At 62.9% G+C, this 15,570-nt stretch overlaps 1 protein-coding gene across 1 annotated transcript in view; it reads right to left on the bottom strand.

The window, feature by feature from the left end:
• Positions 1-15,570, bottom strand: part of AMBRA1 (autophagy and beclin 1 regulator 1) — a 962,358-nt gene that overhangs the window by 653,454 nt on the left and 293,334 nt on the right. The window contains exon 8 of the mRNA XM_086959655.1: positions 14,576-14,662. Within this exon, the coding sequence (XP_086815781.1) occupies positions 14,576-14,662 (87 nt within the window). The remainder of the gene's footprint in view (positions 1-14,575; positions 14,663-15,570) is intronic.

The following is a 15,570-nucleotide window of genomic DNA, read 5'->3' on the forward strand; positions in this document are numbered from 1 at the left end:
TGCAAGCAACTGCAGCGCACGGGATGCCTGGAAGCAGCTGCAGCGCACAAGATGCCTGGAAGCAGCTGCAACACACAGGCGGCCTGGAAGCTGCTGCGGCGCACGGCCGACCTGGATGCAGCTACAGCGCACAGACGACCCGGATGCAGCTACAGCGCACGGACGACCTGGATGCAGCGCACGGATGACCTGGAAGCAGCTGCAGCACATGGGCGACCTGCGAGCAGCTGCAGCAAACAGGCAGCTTGCAAGGAGCTGCAGCGAACAGGCGGCTTGCAAGAAGCTGCCGCGAACAGGCGGGTTGCAAGAAGATGCAGCGGACAGGCGGCTTGCAAGAAGCTGCAGTGAACAGGCGGCTTGCAAGAAGCTGCAGCAAACAGGCAGCTTGCAAGAAGCTGCAGCAAACAGGCGGCTTGCAAGAAGCTGCAGCGAACATGCAGCTTCAAAGAAGCTGCGGCGAGCAGGCAGCTTGCAAGAAGCTGCAGCAAAAAGGCAGCCTTTAAGAAGGTGCAGCCCAAAGGCAGCCTTCAAGAAGCTGCAGCCCAAAGGCGGCCTTCAAGAAGCTGCAGCCCAAAGGCGGCCTGCAAGTAGCTGCAGCCCAAAGGCGGCCTGCAAGTAGCTGCAGCCCAAAGGCGGCCTGCAAGAAGCTGCAGCCTAAAGGCAGCCTGCAAGAAGCTGCAGCCCCAAAGCTAGCCTGCAAGAAGCTGCAGCCCAAAGACAGCCTGCAAGAAGCTGCAGCCCAAAGGCAGCCTGCTAGAAGCTGCAGCCGAAAGGCAGCCTGCAAGTAGCTGCAGCCCAATGACAGCCTGCAAGTAGCTGCAGCCCAAAGGCAGCCTGCAAGAAGCTGCAGCCCAAAGGCAGCCTGCAAGAAGCTGCAGCCCAAAGGCAGCCTGCAAGAATCTACAGCCCAAAGACAGCCTGCAAGAAGCTACAGCCCAAAGACAGCCTGCATGCAGCGCCAGCACCAAATTCTCCTACAAGGAGCTGCAGCACAGATGCAGCAGCGAGACAGAACCGTGCATGGATCTTTGTAAGTGAATTCGTCCAGTGTGTCCTGCCCCTGGGGGTGTGCAGGAGCACTGTCAGGTAAGCAGCATACTTGGCTGGAAGGGTGCTGACTGCAACAAGGACTGGGGGTGCATCGGTGACCAGAATGCTGCTCTTATGCTGCACGAGGGTGCAGCGCCTGACAGCGTGTTTAAGGGAGGAGGGGGACTGACTGCGCGTGCGCAGTTGGCATTGGTCAGGTTGCGCTGGGCTACTCTCCAGGTCCATATGGGATTACTGGTGACTGTTGAACCAGGACCCTAGATCTTGTGCTGTATACAGAGATGCAGACAAGAGTTCTGGATAGTCGTGGAGGGAGAGTGGACGCCACAGATCCAGGCGACGCTCTAGATTCAAGTCAACCCTGACGTCAGCTATTGTAATGGGAGGCATTATAATGCTTGAAAGAGTCCAATCGGGAGGCTGCGGAGAGTAGAGTACAGCGGGGGTGGCTAGATTAAAATGATCCATTACCAACAACTGCTGTATAGCCAGGTTTATAAATATTAGTCAGTATCGGTTGCATTGATCTCTGCATTGCTTGAAGCGTTGAGTGATCAGGTTTCGAGGGATAGTGGCGGCCCCGTGGCGGCTTCCTGTTTGCCGGTTGGGCGGAGAAGCAATCCTGGGTTTGCACTGGTTACAGATAACCAGAACATGTTTCGCCAGGCAGTCAGGCCAGGTAAAAGTGGAGTTCATGGCCCTCATTAATCACAGCTGGCTGTGAAGGCCCTGTATTTCAGTGCTTCCTCTGACATATCGTGAGAGTCTGGGACAATCTTGGGTGGAGGGACCCGTATGTATTAAAAAAGAGAAGGCACAGTGACAAATACCTCGGAGGCAGCTAGTAAAGAGAAGCAGCACCATGACATTTGAGAAGAGGAGTAGCATTAACAGCAACGCAGTCAAAAGCAACTACACACAGACAGCAAGAAGCGCGGGCACCCAGGCCGCCAGCAAGAAGCACGAACGCCCAGGCCGCCAGCAAGGAGCACGAGCGCCCAGGCCACCAGCGAGGAGCACGAGCACCCAGGCCACCATCGAGGAGCACGAGCGCCCAAGCCACCAGAGGGGAGCACGAGCGCCCAGGCCACCAGCGTGGAGCACGAGCGCCCAGGCCGCCAGCGAGGAGCACAGGCGCCCAGGCCGCCAGGGAGGAGCACGGGCGCACAGGCTGCCAACGAGGAGCACAAGCGCCCAGGCCACCAGCGAGGAGCATGAGCGCCCAGGCCACCAGCGTGACTCACTGGCGCACAGGCCGCCAGCGAGAAGAACGGGCGCACAGGCTATCAGCGAGGAGCACAGGCCAACAGCGAAGAGTACGAGCGCACAGGCCGCCAGCCAGGAGCACAAGAGCACAGGCAGCCAGCAAGGAGCAGGAGCGCACACAGGCTGTCATCGAGGAGCAGGGGCCCACAGGCCGCCAGCGAGGAGCAGAGGCGCACAGGCCGCCAGCGTGGAGTAGGGGCACGCACAGGATACCAGCGAGGAGCAGGGACGCGCACAGGCTGTCAGCGAGGAGCAGGGGCTCCAAGGCCACCAACGAGGAGCAGGGGCGCGCACAGGCTAACAGCGAGGAGCAGGGGCTCCAAGGCTACCATCGAGGAGCAGGGGCGCACGCAAGCTGTCAGGGAGGAGCAATAGCTTCAAGTCCGCCAGCGAGGACCCAGGGCGCACAGGCCGCCAGCGAGGAGCAGGGGCTCCAAGGTCACCAGGGAGGAGCAGGGGCGCATAGTCCTCCAGCGAGGAGCAGGGGCGCATAGTCCTCCAGCGAGGAGCAGGGGCGCATAGGCCTCCAGCGAGGAGCAGGGGCGCATAGGCCTCCAGCGAGGAGCAGGGGCGCATAGGCCTCCAGCGAGGAGCGGGGGGCGCATAGGCCTCCAGCGAGGAGCAGGGGCGCATAGGCCTCCAGCGAGGAGCAGGGGCGCATAGGCCTCCAGCGAGGAGCAGGGGCGCATAGGCCTCCAGCGAGGAGCAGGGGCGCATAGGCCTCCAGCGAGGAGCAGGGGCGCATAGGCCTCCAGCGAGGAGCAGGGGCGCATAGGCCTCCAGCGAGGAGCAGGGGCGCATAGGCCTCCAGCGAGGAGCAGGGGCGCATAGGCCTCCAGCGAGGAGCAGGGGCGCATAGGCCTCCAGCGAGGAGCAGGGGCGCATAGGCCTCCAGCGAGGAGCAGGGGCGCATAGGCCTCCAGCGAGGAGCAGGGGCGCATAGGCCTCCAGCGAGGAGCAGGGGCGCATAGGCCTCCAGCGAGGAGCAGGGGCGCATAGGCCTCCAGCGAGGAGCAGGGGCGCATAGGCCTCCAGCGAGGAGCAGGGGCGCACAGGCCTCCAGCCAGGAGCAGGGGCGCACAGGCCACCAGCGAGGAGCACGAGCGCCCAGGTCACCAGCGAGAAGCACGAGCGCCCAGGCCACCAGCGAGGAGCACGAGCGCCCAGGCAACCAGCAAGGAGCACGAGCGCCCAGGCCACCAGCGAGGAGCACGAGAGTCCAGGCCACCAGCGAGGATCACAAGCGCCCAGGTCGCCAGCGTGGATCACTGGCGCACAGGCCGCCAGCAAAGATCACAGGTGCACAGGCTGCCAACGAGGAGCACAAGCGCCCAGGCCACCAGCGAGGAGCATGAGCGCCCAGGCCGCAAGCGAGGAGAACGGGCGCACAGACTGCCAACGAGGGGAACGGGCGCACAGGCTATCAGCGAGGAGCACAAGCGTTAAGGGCCGCCAACGAGGAGCACAGGCGCACAGTCACACAGCGAGGAGCACAGGCGCACAGCCCGACAGCGAAGAGCACGAGCGCACAGGCCGCCAGCCAGGAGCACGAGAGCACAGGCCGCCAGCAAGGAGCAGGAGCGCACACAGGCTGTCATCGAGGAGCAGGGGTCCACAGGCCGCCAGCGAGGAGCAGAGGCGCACAGTCCGCCAGAGTGGATTAGGAGCACGCACAGGATACCAGCGAGGAGCAGGGGCGCGCACAGGCTGTCAGCGAGGTGCAGGGGCTCCAAGTCCGCCAGCGAGGACCCGGGGCGCACAGGCCGCCAGCGAGGAGCAGGGGCTCCAAGGCCACCAGGGAGGAGCAGGGACGCATAGGCCTCCAGCCAGGAACAGGGACGCACAGGCCTCCAGCCAGGAGCAGGGGCGCACAAGCCTCCAGCCAGGAGCAGGGGCGCACAGGCCTCCAGCCAGGAGCAGGGGCGCACAGGCCTCCAGCCAGGAGCAGGGGCGCACAGGCCTCCAGCCAGGAGCAGGGGCGCACAGGTCTCCAGCCAGGAGCAGGGGCGCACAGGTCTCCAGCCAGGAGCAGGGGCGCACAGGTGTCCAGCCAGGAGCAGGGGCGCACAGGTCTCCAGCCAGGAGCAGGGGCGCACAGGTCTCCAGCCAGGAGCAGGGGCGCACAGGCCTCCAGCCAGGAGCAGGGGCGCACAGGCCTCCAGCCAGGAGCAGGGGCGCACAGGCCTCCAGCCAGGAGCAGGAGGAGCACGAGCGCCCATGCCACCAGCGAGGAGCACAGGCAGCCAGCGAGGAGCACGGGTGCACAGGCTGCCAACGAGGAGCACGGGCACAAAGGCTGTCAGGGAGGAGCACAAGCGCACAGGCCGCCAGGCAGGGGGCAGGGGCGCACAGGCCGCCAGTCAGGGGGCAGGGGCGCACAGGCCGCCAGTCAGGGGGCAGGGGCGCACAGGCCGCCAGTCAGGGGGCAGGGGCGCACAGGCCGCCAGTCAGGGGGCAGGGGCGCACAGGCCGCCAGTCAGGGGCGCCCAGGACGCCATCAAGGAGCACGAGCGCCCAGGACGCCAGCATGGAGCACGAGCGCCCAGGACACGAGCAAGGAGCACGAGCGCCCAGGACGCCAGCAGGGAGCACGAGCGCCCAGGACGCCAGCAGGGAGCACGAGCGCCCAGGACACGAGCAAGGAGCACGAGCGCCCAGGACACGAGCAAGGAGCACGAGCGCCCAGGACGCCAGCAGGGAGCACGAGCGCCCAGGACGCCAGCGAGGAGCACGAGCGCCCTGGCCGCCAGCGAGGAGCACGAGCGCCCAGGCCACCAGCGAGGAGCACGAGCGCCCAGGCCGCCAGCGAGGAGCACGAGCGCCCAGGCCGCCAGCGAGGAGCACGAGCGCCCAGGCCGCCAGCGAGGAGCACGAGCGCCCAGGCCGCCAGCGAGGAGCACGAGTGCCCAGGCCGCCAGCGAGGAGCACGAGCGCCCAGGCCGCCAGCGAGGAGCACGAGCGCCCAGGCCGCCAGCGAGGAGCACGAGCGCCCAGGCCGCCAGCGAGGAGCACGAGCGCCCAGGCCGCCAGCGAGGAGCACGAGCGCCCAGGCCGCCAGCGAGGAGCAAGAGCGCCCAGGCCGCCAGCGAGGAGCACGAGCGCCCAGGCAGCCAGCGAGGAGCACGAGCGCCAAGGCTGCCAGCGAGGATCACGGGTGCACAGACTGCCAACGAGGAGCACGAGCGCCCAGGCCACCAGCGAGGAGCACGAGCGCCCAGGCCGCCAGCGTGGAGCACGAGCACCCAGGCCGCCAACGAGGAGAACGGGCGCACAGGCTATCAGCGAGGAGCACGAGCGTTAAGGGCCGCCAACGAGGAGCAGGGGCGCATAGGCCTCCAGCCAGGAGCAGGGGCGCACAGGACGCCAGCAAGGAGCAGGGGCGCCCAGGACGCCAGCAAGGAGCACGAGCGCCCAGGACGCCAGCAAGGAGCTCGAGTGCCCAGGACGCCAGCAAGGAGCACGAGCGCCCAGGACGCCAGCAAGGAGCACGAGCGCCCAGGACGCCAACAAGGAGCACGAGCGCCCAGGACGCCAGCAAGGTGCACGAGCGCCCAGGACGCCAGCCAGGAGCAGGGGCGCACAGGCCTCCAGCCAGGAGCAGGGGCGCACAGGCCTCCAGCCAGGAGCAGGGGCGCACAGGCCTCCAGCCAGGAGCAGGGGCCCACTTGTGGGACACCCCCGCGCCGCACGGCCACCAGCTGCTGCGTGTGCCACTCCGCTTTGCCCTCTGCCTCGCTGCCCGCCTCGTTGCCGGCTGACGCCGCTGCAGTCCTGACCCAAGACCACCTCTCCTTCAGGAAGAAGCTGAAGACCTGGCTGTTCGAGCAGTAGCGGCACCCCCCCCCCCCCCCCCCAAGCGCCTTGAGACCCTACGGGTATGTAGCGCGCTTTACAAGTGTCACTGATTGATTGATTGATTGAGGGGTGCACAGGCCTCCAGCCAGGAGCAGGGGCGCACAGGCCTCCAGCCAGGAGCAGGGGCGCACAGGCCTCCAGCCAGGAGCAGGGGCGCACAGGCCTCCAGCCAGGAGCAGGGGCGCACAGGCCTCCAGCCAGGAGCAGGGGCGCACAGGCCTCCAGCCAGGAGCAGGGGCGCACAGGTCTCCAGCGAGGAGCAGGAGGAGCACAGGTCTCCAGCGAGGAGCAGGAGGAGCACAGGTCGCCAGCGAGGAAAAGGGACGCATAAGTCGCCAGCGAGGAAAAGGGACGCATAAGTCGCCAGCGAGGAAAAGGGACGCATAAGTCGCCAGCGAGGAAAAGGGACGCATAAGTCGCAAGCGAGGAGCACGAGAGCACAGGCCGCCAGCGAGGAGCACGGGCGCACAGGCCGCCAGTTAGGAGCAGGGGCGCACAGGCCGCCAGCTAGGAGCAGGGGCGCACAGGCCGCCAGCTAGGAGAACGGGCGCACAGGCCGCTGAGGAGAACGGGCGCACAGGCCGCCAGTTAGGGGGCAGGGGCGCACAGGCCGCCAGTTAGGGGGCAGGGGCGCACAGGCCGCCAGTTAGGGGGCAGGGGCGCACAGGCCGCCAGTTAGGGGGCAGGGGCGCACAGGCCGCCAGTTAGGGGGCAGGGGCGCACAGGCCGCCAGTTAGGGGGCAGGGGCGCACAGGCCGCCAGTTAGGGGGCAGGGGCGCACAGGCCGCCAGTTAGGGGGCAGGGGCGCACAGGCCGCCAGTTAGGGGGCAGGGGCGCACAGGCCGCCAGTTAGGGGGCAGGGGCGCACAGGCCGCCAGTTAGGGGGCAGGGGCGCACAGGCCCCCAGTTAGGGGGCAGGGGCGCACAGGCCCCCAGTTAGGGGGCAGGGGCGCACAGGCCACCAGTTAGGGGGCAGGGGCGCACAGGCCGCCAGTTAGGGGGCAGGGGCGCACAGGCCGCCAGTTAGGGGGCAGGGGCGCACAGGCCGCCAGTTAGGGGGCAGGGGCGCACAGGCCGCCAGTTAGGGGGCAGGGGCGCACAGGCCGCCAGTTAGGGGGCAGGGGCGCACAGGCCGCCAGTTAGGCGGCAGGGGCGCACAGGCCGCCAGTTAGGCGGCAGGGGCGCACAGGCCGCCAGTTAGGGGGCAGGGGCGCACAGGCCGCCAGTTAGGGGGCAGGGGCGCACAGGCCGCCAGTTAGGGGGCAGGGGCGCACAGGCCGCCAGTTAGGGGGCAGGGGCGCACAGGCCGCCAGTTAGGGGGCAGGGGCGCACAGGTCGCCAGTTAGGGGGCAGGGGCGCACAGGCCGCCAGTTAGGGAGCAGGGGCACACAGGCCGCCAGTTAGGGGGCAGGGGCGCACAGGCCGCCAGTTAGGGGGCAGGGGCGCACAGGCCACCAGTTAGGGGGCAGGGGCGCACAGGCCGCCAGTTAGGGGGCAGGGGCGCACAGGCCACCAGTTAGGGGGCAGGGGCGCACAGGCCACCAGTTAGGGGGCAGGGGCGCACAGGCCGCCAGTTAGGGGGCAGGGGCGCACAGGCCGCCAGTTAGGGGGCAGGGGCGCACAGGCCGCCAGTTAGGGGGCAGGGGCGCACATGCAGCCAGTTTGCGCACAGGCCGCCAGTTAGGGGGCAGCGGCGCACAAGCCGCCAGTTAAGGGGCAGCGGCTCACAGGCCGCCAGTAAGGGGGCAGCGGCTCACAGGTCGCCAGTTAGGGGGCAGCGGCGCTCAGGCCGCCAGTTAGGGGGCAGCGGCGCACAAGCCGCCAGTTAGGGGGCAGAGGCGCACAGGCCGGCAGTTAGGGGGCAGAGGCGCACAGGCCGCCAGTTAGGGGGCAGAGGCGCGCCAGGCCGCCAGTTAGGAGCAGGGGCGCACAGGCTGCCAGTTAGAAGCAGGGGCACATAGGCCGCCAGTAAGGAGTAGGGGGTGCACAGGCCGCCAGTTAAGAGCAGGGGCGCACAGGCCGCCAGTTAAGAGCAGGGGCGCACAGGCCGCCACTTAGGAGCAGGGGCACACAGACCGTCAGCGAGGAGCAAGGAGGGCACAGGCAGCCAGCGAGGAGGACACAGGCCAGCTAAGAGCAGGGGCGTACAGGCTAGCAGCAAAGAGCAGGGGCGCACAGGCCGCCACTTAGGAGCAGGGGCACACAGGCCGTCAGCGAGGAGCAAGGAGGGCACAGGCCGCCAGCGAGGAGGACACAGGCCAGCTAAGAGCAGGGGCGTACAGGCTAGCAGCAAAGAGCAGGGGCGCACAGGCTAGCAGCAAAGAGCAGGGGCGTACAGGCCAGCAGCACAAGCAAATGGCACACAAGTCGCTACTGAGGAGATATGGCGCACAAGTCACCAATAAGGAGGAACAGGGCAAAGGCCATACCACGCTGTACATAGCTCAGTGGGTAATAAAATGCTTCTTCCTGTGCTAGCATAATTAGAGCAAAGAGACATACAAAGGAACTGGTGTGTTATGCAACCATCTTAAATGAAAGTATGTTTCAAAACAGAAAGCGTCTGTGAAAACACCCCAAAAGAGAGACCAGAGGGCACCCTAATTGCACTTAAATCAGCGAAACAATGGTCCCCAGCTCGAAAACAAGATAACAGGGACCACTGAGCTTCAAAACAAGGACCTTATGTGGATATACAATGTTAAATACTGATGAGAACTTCTCCAGGCAGCTTGAGTAGAGACACTGTTTTCAATACAGCGTTGGGTGGATGGGTGGCAGCACCCGTGACGAGCCAATCCAACATACATCAAAGTTACATAAGGAATAGGAAGCTAGAATTGATCAGGGAGGCTAAATCTGAAATGGCATATTGCAGGACATGGTCACAGCGGAGACATGGGCTTAAGAGAGGCAACAGCAGAGTAGGCCTGAGGAGAGGAGACAACTGGGGAGGGCCTGAAGAGAAGCTTCAAGCAGGAAATAAGGCAGGAGAGAGGCCACTGGAGAGAAGGGCTGAAGAGAGGCCATTGGAGGAGGCAGGGCTGAAGAGAGGCCATTGGTGAGAGAAGAGCTAAAGAGAAGTCACTGGAGAGAGAAGGGCTGAAGAGAGGCCAATGGAGGAGGCCAGGCTGAAGAGAAGGGCTGGAGAGAGGCCAATGAAGAGAGAAGGGCTGAAGAGAGGTCACTGGAGAGTGAAGGGCTGAAGAGAGGCCACTGGAGGAGGCAGGGCAGAAGAGAGGCCACTGGAGGAGGCAGGGATGAAGAGAGGCCACTGGAGAGAGAAACGGGCTGAAGAGAGGTCACTGGAGAGAGAAGGGCTGAAGAGAGGTCACTGGAGAGAGAAGGGCTGAAGAGAGGTCACTGGAGAGAAAGGGGCTGAAGAGAGGCCACGGGAGGAGGCAGGGCTCAAGAGAGCACTGGAGGAGACAGGGCTGAAGAGAGGCCACTGGAGAGAGAAGGGCTGAAGAGAGGCCACTGGAGGAGGCAGGGCAGAAGAGAGGCCAATGGAGGAGGCAGGGATGAAGAGAGGCCACTGGAGAGAGAAACGGGCTGAAGAGAGGTCACTGGAGAGAGAAGGGCTGAAGAGAGGTCACTGGAGAGAGAAGGGCTGAAGAGAGGTCACTGGAGAGAAAGGGGCTGAAGAGAGGCCACAGGAGGAGGCAGGGCTCAAGAGAGCACTGGAGGAGACAGGGCTGAAGAGAGGCCACTGGAGAGAGAAGGGCTGAAGAGAGGCCATTGGAGGAGGCAGGGCTGCAGAGAGGCCACTGGAGGTGGCAGGGCTGAAGAGAGGCCACTGGAGAGAGAGAAGGGCTGATGAGAGGCCAGAGGAGGAGGCAGGGCTGAAGAAAGTCCACTAGAGAGATAAGGTCTGAAGAGAGGCTATTGGAGGAGGCAGGGCTGAAGAGAGGCCACTGGAGAGAGAAGGGCTGAATAGAGGCCACTGGACAGAGAAAAGGGCTGAAGAGAGGCCAGAGGAGGAGGCAGGGCTGAAGAGAGTCTACTGGAGAGAGAAGGGCTGAAGAGAGGCCATTGGAGGAGGCAGGGCTGAAGAGAGGCCACTGGAGGGAGAAGGGCTGAAGAGAGGCCACTGGAGAGAGAGAAGGGCTGAAGAGAGGCCATTGGAGGAGGCAGGGCTGAAGAGAGGCCACTGGGGAGAGAAGGGCTGAAGGGAGGCCACTGGAGGGAGAGAAGGGCTGGAGAGAGAGAAGGGCTGAAGAGAGGTCACTGGAGGAGGCAGGGCTGAAGAGAGGCCACTGGAAAGAGAAGGGCTGAAGAGAGGCTATTGGAGGAGGCAGGGCTGAAGAGAGGCCACTGGAGAGAGAAGGGCTGAAGAGAGGCCACTGGAGAGAGAAGGGCTGAAGAGAGGCCACTGGAGAGAGAAGGGCTGAAGAGAGGCCACTGGAGAGAGAAAGGCTGAAGAGAACCCACTGGAGAGAGAATGGCTGAAGGGAGTTCACTGGAGGAGGCAGGGCTGAAGAGAGGCCAGAGGAAGAGGCAGGGCTGAAGAGAGTCCACTGGAGAGAGAGAGAAGGGCTGACGAGAGGCTATTGGAGGAGGTAGGGCAGAAGAGAGGCCACTGGAGAGAGAAGGGCTGACGAGAGGCCACTGGAGAGAAAGAAGGGCTGAAGAGAGGCCAGAGGAGGAGGCAAGGCTGAAAAGAGTCCGCTGGAGAGAGAAGGGCTGAAGAGAGGCCATTGGAGGAGGCAGGGCTGAAGAGAGGCCACTGGAGAGAGAGAAGGGCTGGAGAGAGAGAAGGGCTGAAGAGAGGCCACTGGAGGAGGCAGGGCTGAAGAGCGGCCACTGGAAAGAGAAGGGCTGAAGAGAGGCTATTGGAGGAGGCAGGGCTGAAGAGAGACCACTGGAGAGAGAAGGGCTGAAGAGAGCCCACTGGAGATAGAATGGCTGAAGAGAGGTTACTGGAGGAGGCGGGGCTGAAGAGAGGCCAGAGGAGGAGGCAGGGCTGAAGAGAGTCCACTGGAGAGAGAGAAGGGCTAAAGAGAGACCAGAGGAAGGGTCAGGGCTGAAGAGAGTCTACTGGAGAGAGAGAAGGCCTGAAGAGAGGCCAGAGGAGGAGGCAGGGCCGAAGAGAGGCCACTGGAGAGAGAATGGCTGAAGGGAGTGCACTGGAGAGAGAGAAGGACTGAAGAGAGGCCAGAGGAGGAGGCAGGGCCGAAGAGAGGCCACTGGAGAGAGAATGGCTGAAGGGAGTCCACTGGAGAGAGAGAAGGACTGAAGAGAGGCCAGAGGAGGAGGCAGGGCCAATGAGAGGCCACTGGAGGAGGCATGGCTGAAGAGAGGCCACTGAAGAGAGAAAGGCTTAAGAGAGGCCAGGGGAGGAGGCCGGGCTGAAGAGAGGCCACTGGAGAGAGAAGGGCTGGAGAGAGGCCAATGGAAGAGGCAGGGCTGAAGAGAGGCCACTGGAGAGCGAATGGCTGGAGAGAGGCCACTGGAGGAAGTAGGGCTGGAGAGAGGCCACTAGAGAGAGAAGGGCTGAAGGGAGGCCACTGGAGAGAGAAGGGCTGAAGAGAGGCCACTGGAGAGTGAAGGGCTGAAGAGAGGCCACTGGAGAAAGAAGGGCTAAAGAGAGGCCACTGGAGAAAGAAGGGCTGAAGAGAGGCCACTGGAGAGAGAGAAGGGCTGAAGAGAGGCCACTGGAGAAAGAAGGGCTGGAGAGAGGCCACTGGAGGAGGCAGGGCTGAAGAGAGTCCACTGGAGAGATAAGGGCTGAAGAGAGGCCATTGGAGAGAGAAGGGCTGAAGAGAGGCCACTGGAGAGAGAATGGCTGAAGGGAGTTCACTGGAGGAGGCAGGGCTAAAGAGAGGCCAGGGGAAGAGGCAGGGCTGAGGAGAGTCCACTGGAGAGAGAGAAGGGCTGAAGAGAGGCTATTGGAGGAGGCAGGGCAGAAGAGAGGCCACTGGAGAGAGAGAAGGGCTGACGAGAGGCCACTGGAGAGAGAGAAGGGCTGAAGAGAGGCCAGAGGAGGAGGCAGGGCTGAAAAGAGTCCGCTGGAGAGAGAAGGGCTGAAGAGAGGCCATTGGAGGAGGCAGGGCTGAAGAGAGGCCAATGGAGAGAGAAGGGCTGAATAGAGGCCACTGGAAAGAGAAAAGGGCTGAAGAGAGGCCAGAGGAGGAGGCAGGGCTGAAGAGAGTCTACTGGAGAGAGAAGAGCTGAAGAGAGGCCATTGGAGGAGGCAGGGCTGAAGAGAGGCCACTGGAGGGAGAAGGGCTGAAGAGAGGCCACTGGAGAGAGAGAAGGGCTGAAGAGAGCCATTGGAGGAGGCAGGGCTGAAGAGAGGCCACTGGAGAGAGAAGGGCTGAAGGGAGGCCACTGGAGAGAGAGAAGGGCTGGAGAGAGAGAAGGGCTGAAGAGAGGCCACTGGAGGAGGCAGGGCTGAAGAGCGGCCACTGGAAAGAGAAGGGCTGAAGAGAGGCTATTGGAGGAGGCAGGGCTGAAGAGAGGCCACTGGAGAGAGAAGGGCTGAAGAGAGCCCACTGGAGATAGAATGGCTGAAGAGAGGTTACTGGAGGAGGCGGGGCTGAAGAGAGGCCAGAGGAGGAGGCAGGGCTGAAGAGAGTCCACTGGAGAGAGAGAAGGGCTAAAGAGAGACCAGAGGAAGGGGCAGGGCAGAAGAGAGTCCACTGGAGAGAGAGAAGGACTGAAGAGAGGCCAGAGGAGGAGGCAGGGCCGAAGAGAGACCACTGGAGAGAGAATGGCTGAAGGGAGACCACTGGAGAGAGAGAAGGACTGAAGAGAGGCCAGAGGAGGAGGCAGGGCCGAAGAGAGGCCACTGGAGGAGGCATGGCTGAAGAGAGGCCACTGAAGAGAGAAAGGCTTAAGAGAGGCCAGGGGAGGAGGCCGGGCTGAAGAGAGGCCACTGGAGAGAGAAGGGCTGGAGAGAGGCCAATGGAAGAGGCAGGGCTGAAGAGAAGCCACTGGAGAGCGAAGGGCTGGAGAGAGGCCACTGGAGGAAGAAGGGCTAGAGAGAGGCCACTGGAGAGAGAAGGGCTGAAGGGAGGCCACTGGAGAGAGAAGGGCTGAAGAGAGGCCACTGGAGAAAGAAGGGCTGAAGAGAGGCCACTGGAGAAAGAAGGGCTGGAGAGAGGCCACTGGAGGAGGCAGGGCTGGAGAGAGGCCACTGGAGGAGGCAGGGCTGAAGAGAGTCCACTGGACAGAGAAGGGCTGAAGAGAGCCCACTGGAGAGATAAGGGCTGAAGAGAGGCCATTGGAGAGAGAAGGGCTGAAGAGAGGCCACTGGAGAGAGAAGGGCTGAAGAGAGCCCACTGGAGAGAGAATGGCTGAAGGGAGTTCACTGGAGGAGGCAGGGCTAAAGAGAGGCCACTGGAGGAGGCATGGCTGAAGAGAGGCCACTGGAGAGAGAAGGGCTTAAGAGAGGCCAAAGGAGGAGGCCGGGCTGAAGAGAGGCCACTGGAGAGAGAAGGGCTGAAGAGAGGCCAATGGAGGAGGCAGGGCTGAAGAGAGGCCACTGAAGAGCGAAGGGCTGGAGAGAGGCCACTGGAGGAAGAAGGGCTGGAGAGAGGCCACTGGAGAGAGAAGGGCTGAAGAGAGGCCACTGGAGAGAGAAGGGCTGAAGAGAGGCCACTGGAGAAAGAAGGGGTGAAGAGAGGCCGCTGGAGAGAGAAGGGCTGAAGAGAGGCCACTGGAGAAAGAAGGGCTGGAGAGAGGCCAATGGAGGAGGCAGGGCTGAAGAGAGGCCACTGGAGAGATAAGGGCTGAAGAGAGGTCACTGGAGAGAGAAGGGCTGAAGAGAGGCCACTGGAGAGAGAAGGGCTGAATAGAGGCCACTGGAGAGAGAAGGGCTGAAGAGAGGTCAATGGAGAGAGAAGGGCTGAAGAGAGGCCACTGGAGAGAGAAGGGCTGAAGAGAGGCCACTGGAGGGGCAACTGGAGAGAGAAGGGCGTAAGAGAGGCCACTAGAGAGAAGGTCTGAAGAGAGGCCACTGGAAGAGGTATGGCTGAAGAGAGGCCACTGGAGAGAGAAGGGCTTAAGAGAGGCCACTGGAGAGAGAAGGGCTGAGGAGAGGCCACTGGAGAGAGAAGGGCGTAGGAGAGGCCACTGGAGAGAGAAGGGCTGAGGAGAGGCCACTGGAGGAGGTACTGCTGAAGAGAGGCCACTGGAGAGAGAAGGGCTTAAGAGAGGCCAGAGGAGGAGGCAGGCCTGAAGAGAGGCCAAAAGAGGAGGCAGGGGTGAAAAGAGGCCAAGGAAGGAGGAGGGGGTGAACATATGCCCCAGCAGGCGAGTAAATGGGCAAGAATAAGGTCATAGTTAAAAGGCTGCAGAAACCGTTGGTAGTGTCATGAAGTAGGAGCGGTCACAGAGTAATAAAGGTGAATGGTGATACTGCCTTTCTTGGGGAGCAGAGCTGGGGGGGTGAGTCCCTTACCTCGCTGGGTCTGGGTAGATGGGGTGCTCCCGCGAGCCGACTCCTTCAATACGAGATAACGAAATGAGGGAGGTCTCCATCAGTCTCCTAAACAAGGAAGAGAGGAAGAAAACAAGAGCAGCTCGTAAGTCACCACTGGGGAGATGGGCATCAATCACAGGGGGGGCAGAGAATGAGGAGGATGAAAAGAAGAGCAGCTCGTAAGTCACCACTGGGGAGAGGGGCAGATACTCACAGGGGAGGGCAGAGAATGAGGAGGATGAAAGGAAGAGCAGCTCGTAAGTCACCACTGGGGAGAGGGGCAGACACTCACAGGGGAGGGCAGAGAATGAGGAGGATGAAAGGAAGAGCAGCTCGTAAGTCACCACTGGGGAGAGGGGCAGACACTCACAGGGGAGGGCAGAGAATGAGGAGGATGAAAAGAAGAGCAGCTCGTGAGTCACCACTGGGGAGAGGGGCAGAGAATGAGGAGGATGAAAAGAAGAGCAGCTCGTAAGTCACCACTGGGGAGAGGGGCAGACACTCACAGGGGAAGGCAGAGAATGAGGAGGATGAAAGGAAGTGCAGCTCGTAAGTCCCCACTGGGGAGAGGGGCAGACACTCACAGGGGGAGGGCAGAGAATGAGGAGGATGAAAAGAAGAGCAGCTCGTAAGTCCCCACTGGGGAGAGGGGCAGAGAATGAGGAGGATGAAAGGAAGAGCAGCTCGTAAGTCACCACTGGAGAGAGGGGCAGACACTCACAGGGGAGGGCAGAGAATGAGGAGGATGAAAGGAAGAGCAGCTCGTAAGTCCCCACTGGGGAGAGGGGCAGAGAATGAGGAGGATGAAAAGAAGAGCAGCTCGTAAGTCACCACTGGGGAGAGGGGCACACACTCACAGGGGGAGGGCAGAGAATGAGGAGGATGAAAAGAAGAGCAGCTCGTAAGTCCCCACTGGGGAGAGGGGCAGAGAATGAGGAGGATGAAAAGAAGAGCAGCTCGTAAGTCACCACTGG

This window comes from Lissotriton vulgaris, chromosome 2_2 (assembly GCF_964263255.1).
Source record: "Lissotriton vulgaris chromosome 2_2, aLisVul1.2, whole genome shotgun sequence".
Taxonomy (NCBI): domain Eukaryota; kingdom Metazoa; phylum Chordata; class Amphibia; order Caudata; family Salamandridae; genus Lissotriton; species Lissotriton vulgaris.